This window comes from Aquarana catesbeiana, linkage group LG09 (genome assembly GCF_042186555.1).
Source record: "Aquarana catesbeiana isolate 2022-GZ linkage group LG09, ASM4218655v1, whole genome shotgun sequence".
In the NCBI taxonomy this organism is placed as follows: domain Eukaryota; kingdom Metazoa; phylum Chordata; class Amphibia; order Anura; family Ranidae; genus Aquarana; species Aquarana catesbeiana.
In genome coordinates, this window is record NC_133332.1 from 108,818,652 (window position 1) to 108,826,418 (window position 7,767).

Below are 7,767 nucleotides of genomic sequence, written 5' to 3' on the forward strand. Positions count from 1 at the left end.
TAACAACTGTTCCCGAGCCACCCCCATGAAATCATTCTCTGCAGCTATTACCTTTTGTACCACCACCCCCTCCCTTTAGAATGTAAGCTCTACGTGCAGAGCCCATCTGTACCTTTTGTATTGAACTTTACGGTAATTGTGTTGTCTCCTCTATACATTGTAAAGCACTGCGTAATCCGTTGGCGCTATATAAATCGCGTATAATAATAATATAATAAAAATAATGATATATTTTATATAAAATAAGTCAATTATCTGGAACAAAGATGCAGATGCGGAATTTTGCTTCACTTTGGTGTGTTGCATATTTTTTCTAGATCAGTATACTTCTTTCATGTCAGGTGCCCTTCAATAATCTTGACTCAACAGGACCTCTTAATGACAGTAAAACAAGGAGTAATTCAAGATTACCTTGGAATAAGGGAGCAAATCTCCATATTTCAATGGGGCCGAGACTGGCAAACTGGCCTAGTGAACACTCTAAAAATAATAAAGGTAAACCTGCCAGAGCCAGCATTATTACATAAGGGATCAGGAAGGCACCTAAAACAGATAAGAACAGCAGGTTAACGGTTTTAACAAGAATGATTGCAATCATTTAAATAAGTTGATTTAAGTTGTGCTAACATCTGCATTGCTTAAAGAAATTATCAACCAGTATGTCAGGATTAGTGGGTGTTTCAGTAGCATTTAAAGCTATAGCATTAGGGTGACCATATACAAGACCTGATAATAGTGATGCACAGGGCTTTTTTCTCTGAAAGCAGGTGCAGGAACTCAACCACGAGCCATTTTTCCCACACACACACCCTCCAAACTGCATCAATTAGTGGGTGTGGTCAAATTTCCTTATCAGTGGGAGGGTCTCAAAGGAGCATTTAATACCAGGAGTGCATTGCGTGCATAGTTGGGGGGTAACACAGAGTGCAGGGTTCAGGTTGCGCTGCATACAGAGTTCAGAGTTCAGGGATGCTCTACACACAGAGTGCAGGATTCAGCCTTCTTCCACAGCTGCTAACCTCTGCATTCCCCATTCACAGCTCACTTTCACCCCCCTTCAGCTCTGACCTCTGCATGCAACCCCCTCTACTGCCCACATATTCTCCCCCCTTCCTTAAAAGTTCCACCATCTTCCACTTAACTTTTGTTGCTGTATTAAGTTAAAGCATGCAGCCGGCTCTAGTACCTACCCAAACACTGTAGGTGGCTCCAACTCTCGCACTTGCAGGGAGATCATCCATTGGGGGTATCGGCATCCTCATTCCACCCCGGAACCTGCATCTCCCTTGTCCCGATCCTGTACTCAGTGGGAGCCATTCAGGAGATTGGATCTACGGGAGCCGTTGAGAGTCAATCTGTCACTTGTAAACACAGAAGCCAGACTTCTGTGTTTACAAGTGATAGTGATGAGCAGGGAACAGAGGGCCTGAGCCAGAGGTAGTGGAACTGAGTTCCACCAAGTTCCATCTGAAAAAAGCCCTGGTGATGCAACAGATTCAGTTATTGACAGCAACATTCTAGACCATGCACACAGGTCTGTTTTAAAGCCTAACTCCAACCAATTTTGTTTTTATTTTTGCATAGAGTGGGAAATAGTTAAGTCTTATTCATGTTTGTGACCTTACTGAGACAATTTCCCCTCCCTTCTTGTTACTGTGACACCTATACAAAAATGAGTTTGTAGGTGTCACTAGAGCAGGGAAGCATAAACAGCCATAAAATATTAGTAGAAATTCTATACATTTTTCATTGTATCAAATTATTTGCATACAGTACAGTATGTGTCCCCATTGGGGAGAATTCCTATCATTTCTTGTTCTAACAGTGAGGGGAATGTCACTAACAGGGACACCGATTGCAATAAAAAAAGTATCAGAAGCTCCAACACCAACTACTCTACATAAAACCTAATAAAACATGTTGGCAAAAGTTAGACTTTAAGACATTATACAATGCACTGCTTCCTCTAATTGGTCATTGTGAAAATCATGATATCATCTGCCCTCCTCTACACTTTAAGGTTATTCACAAACATATATACATAAACACTTATTGATTAAAAAATACTAGGCTTCTCCTGAATGTTGGAGAAGCACTCAGCCTTACTCTCTTTAATTTCAGAAGCAGATGGGAAGTTGCCTGTACTGCTGCGCGAACACAGAGCAGTCCAGTCCATTACAGCTAACACAGTAGCCTCTGACTCTGTAATAGAAATGGTTTGTTTGGGCCAGCTTGGTCCAATGAAACCATTTAAAGTGAAATGCTGCATAAATCTCCCTTGACTGAGTCCCTCGACCATTTCAACTGTGGGCAGCTGAAGCTCCTGCCTGTTCACTTCCTGGATTTACACAGACACACAGAGGCACATATCTAGCTCTGCAGCTCTCATTGGCCCTCTTATGACTCACCCCCCTCCCTTCCTGACAATTTCTCATGAGAGTGAGAGAGGGAGCTGTGCATGATGTCATAAGCCTAGGCTTTTTACCAGACAAGAAACAGGAAGTGGATTGTATAATGTATTTGCTGACAGAAAAAAAAATGTTTTACTATCCAAACAACAAGAGCAGAAGATTTAATAGATGGAAAGATGAGACAATGACTGAAGTTCCGCTTTAAGGATAATTTCACCTTTGAAACATGTTACATATTCCACCTGTATTTAGGGTGGAACATGTAACATGTTCCAGCTCCTGACGCCCCCGATGCCTCTTCCACCATGACAGTGGGGGTGGGAGGGGGGTTCTTCTCCCTGAACCTGCTGTCACTTTTTGAAAAAAGCAAAGCTGTGCAGGGCTGCGTCATTCATTCACAGTTTCCTGTGAATAAACAAACTAAAAGTACCATCTGCCACCACAGAAGATGGATTTGTAGTTTTAATGGGCTGCAGGGGTGGTGATGAGCGCTCTTGTAGTCCATTGATGTGCCCTTCTGCTTACAAACAGAAGGCCCATACAAAGATATGGGCTGAATGCCGGAGGACATGTCTACAGACAGGAGCCAACATTGCATCTGTGATCTACTGAACACGTGTGCAATGATTTCCAGGCTCCTTCTAGGAAAAATAATAAATGCCCTTTATTATGCAAAAATATGTGCATCTTATCCTTTAATGGTCTACATTTTGACCTTGGATGGGCCATTTGTTAATACCGGTAGTTTCAGACCAGGTTTTATTTTTTAATTTTTTACACAACTATAAAATGTAGATACAGGAGACATGAAACAAAATCAGCAGTGATGACTATGCATTTTAGAAAGTTATCTTGTAACCAAATAACGGCAAAAAAGAAGACAATAAAAGTTTAATAAAAAGACCCTAAGAAGGAACATGGCAAGGCTTTTACTGTGAAAATTACTGTATGTATCAAGGCAAACAGCAGGCACAATTGAGGAAATGCAATGGCTCATTTTCATTCTTTGGATGTGAAATGTGATAAAAAATGAAAGCACCCCTCTAGATAAAAAAGCTGAAAATTCTTACTGAGTATATTTTGATGAATATTAATATATTCAATAAAAATTGTGCCAAAATTGACTCCTTTTTTCATAGTTTTTTTCAGACAATTTTTAATTTGCATTTTATCTGTTTGATTGCTATAAGCAGCAAGAACATTTTTTTCCTTCAGACACTTGGGAAAGTACTGTATGTAATTGTACCTTTCTGTTTGCAAGGGAATTACTATACACAGGATACACTTTTTTTTGTAAAAAAAACTAATCTACACCCACTTAGTCATGGAATTCAGCAGATCGTTTATTCTTTACAGTACCTCCACCATGTTTGTACGCGAGATATGGAAATCTCCAGACGTTTCCAAGTCCTACAGCGTACCCCACTAAAGACAACAAGTAATCTGTTTTGCTAGACCAAAACTCTCGTTCTGGATTTTCATTTGTGCTGTTCACACTTGTGTTATCCTGAAAAAGAGAAAAATAATGTTGAAGCATGTTAAATGTGTGACATAATTACAAAAAATCCCACTGAAAACAAAAGAAAAAACAATTGCGTCAATATTAATTTTAATTATCCAGTCATGTACAGATGATTGGGTATTTACAGTGAATACAGTAGGAATTTGCTTTTCACTTGCTTGGCTAACAAGTACTGATTGACCTGTATTTTGCATGTATGTTTTGAAGATAGGCTTATGGTTTTCTTTTCAAATGTTTCCATCACTGCATTTAGTACATATACGTAGAAATGATACAGTAATATGTGTTAATTATTTGTCCCATTTAAATGTAACAAACTATAACACAAAAGTTTCCATCATAAATCCAGTTTAAAACATTTTTTCCCCTTCTAATCCTAGCAAAAGGAGGGATGGAAGATCATATTTGGCACCCCCCAAATTTTTCAAACCTAAGAATTTCATTAGGCTGTGGAACTGAACTGACTGACTGTGACAATTACAAATTCAATTTAAATCATAAATGTACTCCAATCCAAATTATCAAACAAATTTGAAAATTGTATTTATTTACCCATGGGCCCGAACTACTATCGCTTCATGTGACATCATCCGAATGAAACAAATGAAACAAATGCACTCGTTAAGTTCCTTATAACTTTCCTTCAGATTCGTTGACATTTATTACTATGTCCATTCAGCGATTCGTATACATGCGAATCTCAGAAAATCAAATTTTCATCCGAAAATCTGGGCACTGGACAAAGCACTAGGGACAAAAGGGATGTGAAATCATTTGATATAGTAATGTAATCTTACAGATTACAGTGTACTGTATGTGTTATGTATTTTGCACTTTTTGAATTTGCCACAAGGCTCCGCCCCATGCGTCGCGATGCTCACAGGGAATGGAGCCCGGCACACAGTACATCGGGTGGGGGACACAGCCGTGGACACAGCGAGAGGACATCGCAGGATCCTGGGGACAAGGTAAGTAACTTTGCCTGGATCCTGCGATGCTATCACGAGTGTGGCTCGGAATTACCGCATTTGGTAGTGAAAATTCACCCCAAGCCACACTCGGGAATACTGCTAGGGAGGTTAAGAATGTTCCAACAAAGGGGTTAGTTATTTAGCAAAGTGAAAGTTCACTTAACCTACCAAAAAAGGTGAAGCTATGTTCACTTTGAATACCCAATCCTGTGCAAGGGCAATAAAAATACAGGATTTTTTTATCCATGATTGGATGATTGCAGTGAACACAACTTAAAGCCTGGTACACACTAAGAAATTATCGAATGAATGATTGTCCGTTTTTTTTTGCTAGTCTCCATATCAAAGAGGTTACTAAAGTTAATAAAATTCTCATACGTCAGAATAAAAATTCGGAAATGATATAATGTGTTGTATTGTATTTGTAATGTATTTTCGAACGAAAACTGTACCAATTAAATGAAAATAATAGCTTGTACAAGATAAATTCTGTTTGTCCCTTTGGATAATTTTGGACAAAAACGGCATACTAACGATCAGATTATGGTACAATCGCTTCAAAAGCGGTATTTTTCCTACAATTTTCTGATCGTATTTACTAGGCTTTAGTGTACACACAAGCTGAGTGTACACACAATTTATAAAGTGAACATGCCTAATCCCATTAACCCTATAGTCTATAATTGGGCAAACTCAACTTAAAGCGGTAGTAAAGGTTTAAAAAAAAACCCTGCAAGGTAAAGGCATAATGTCCTAGTATGCATTGCATACTAGGACATTATGAAAGACTTACTTTGAAATGAAGCCTTCCAGTGGCACACTTTCACCGCTGCAGAGGCTACTATCTTCTCCTAGTCTTCCTTCCAGGATCACGGGCCTCTTGAATGAACGAGCCTCAATGACATCACTCCTGCACATGCGCCGGCGCAATGGGTATGCCGTTCCTTCAGAGCACATGCGCCGGTGCTATCACCAGCTGCTGCTCCCTAAAATATCTCCTAAATGGTGCATGTTTAGGAAATATTATTTTAACTTGCAGGCAAGCTTTATTATAAGCTCACCTGTAAGTAAAAATAAAAATACTGCGTTTACTACCACTTTAATAGTAGATTTATTTAATGCATATTGCATAGTCAGATGATCAATTGTATGGCTCTCCTGCAGTAATCCATCACCCTATTACCATTACCATGACAGTTTAGAAAGAGGTGGTATATACTATGACCTAGTTGAAAAAAAAACCCAAAACATTTAGGCTAGGTTCTCACTGATGCGGTGCGAGTTTATTCAGATTTCTAGTGTAAATTCAATGAGCATTTTCAGATGTGGTTCAGCTGAGATTGCAATGCATTTTTCATGCAATTTGGATTCATGCCCTGGATTCTCTCTCTCTCTGTCCCTTTCAACTGACTTTTAATTGGAATCTGTCCAGAAATAAAAACACCAAATGCTCATAGTTCTAAAGTAAAGAATGTTACTACTCTTCGAATCCCAACTTCCCAAGCAGATTTTTATTACATTTTATTGAAGACAAGTAAATTGTTTGAATTTAATAGCTTATGGTTTTCTTTTCAAATTATTCCATTACTACGTTTAGTGCATATAGCAATAACACAGTAATATGTGTTAATTACAATGAAATGTAACAAACTATAACACAAAAGTTTTCATCATAAATCAAGTTGAAACCTTTTTTTCCCTTCTAATCCTAGCAAAGGAGGGAGGAAGGAAGGAAGGAAGGTCATATTTATAGATCACATAGCATAGAAAAATTAAATCTTGACACTGGTTAGATAAATCCTTACAAATGCACTAAAAAATGTACACAAGATAAATTATTTGAAAATGACTTACATTAGTTTTTGTTGAGTTTTTCCCACAGCATTTTAAAAATCCTGGTATCGCTATATTTCCCATGTCCTCTTTTTAAGTAGTTAGCAAGTCCCTTGTTGTAACCTCTGTGTTGTACTGTGATGGAGTGATGTAAGCTTAAACTAGACAGGTAGCATATAATTAAGGAATGTAACAATTGACTTCTTGTGAATACTTAATCAGGCTATTACAGTAAACCTAGTGCACAATAGGATTGAAACACATTCATGGCTCTGCAAATATTTAAAGTGAATTTCCCAAAGCCACCTAGAATTGCTGTAGCTCTACTGTGAAACAATTCTGCTAAGTACTAAGTTCTCCTTCAAGTGCACAATTATATATCTGTGACAAATATGGCCCCACCTTAAGCCCGGGTTCACACCTATGCGAATTAGAGGTGCGTTTCTGCACCTCTAATTCGCATAGCAGGAGAATGTGACTGGCTCCCTATGGAGCCGGTTCACATATCTCCGGGGCGGCTGCGGTGCGCACTGCACAAAAATGCTGTGCGTCTTTGGCTGCGTTTCAGGGCCGAATTCAGGCATAGAATCGGCCCTGATTCGTCCCTGAAACGGTGAACAGGGACGCACAGCGCTCCTGTGTGGTGCGCAGCATATTATGGTGTGAACCCGGGCTAAATGAGCGGCTCTTTTTCAACATTATGTGGTAATTATTCTTTTTGAATATGAATTGGATCCAACTTTAAAGGTGACCTCGCAAGGCTCAGTTTTTTTCTGGCTGGCTGAATGAAAAACAGAACCGATTTTTCTATTCACATAGTTAAGGTGGATGGGGAAACACACCCTGTTGTGTCATTGTATTCTGAAAGCAGGACTTCCCCACCATCTTTATACACTGATCAGCGCTACAGCCGATTGGCTGCAAGCACTGATCATGTGAAAATATACCAATAAACCAGTTCATGAAAACGGAAAATTGTATCAAATACTTACCGTAATTTTCCTTTTTTGATGCCAAACCATGGCAGCAT

At 39.0% G+C, this 7,767-nt stretch overlaps 1 protein-coding gene across 2 annotated transcripts in view; it reads right to left on the minus strand.

Annotated features, from left to right (window-relative positions):
• Positions 1-7,081, minus strand: part of LOC141107995 (sodium- and chloride-dependent neutral and basic amino acid transporter B(0+)-like) — a 69,671-nt gene extending 62,590 nt beyond the window's left edge. For both annotated transcript variants that reach the window (XM_073599138.1, XM_073599137.1), the window contains exons 1-3: positions 6,759-7,081; positions 3,771-3,918; positions 412-543 (exon numbers count right to left, since the gene is read on the minus strand). In XM_073599138.1, coding sequence (XP_073455239.1) covers positions 412-543; positions 3,771-3,918; positions 6,759-6,821 — 343 coding nt within the window. In that variant the 5' untranslated portion in view covers positions 6,822-7,081. The remainder of the gene's footprint in view (positions 1-411; positions 544-3,770; positions 3,919-6,758) is intronic.
• Between the last annotated feature and the right edge of the window lie 686 nt (positions 7,082-7,767).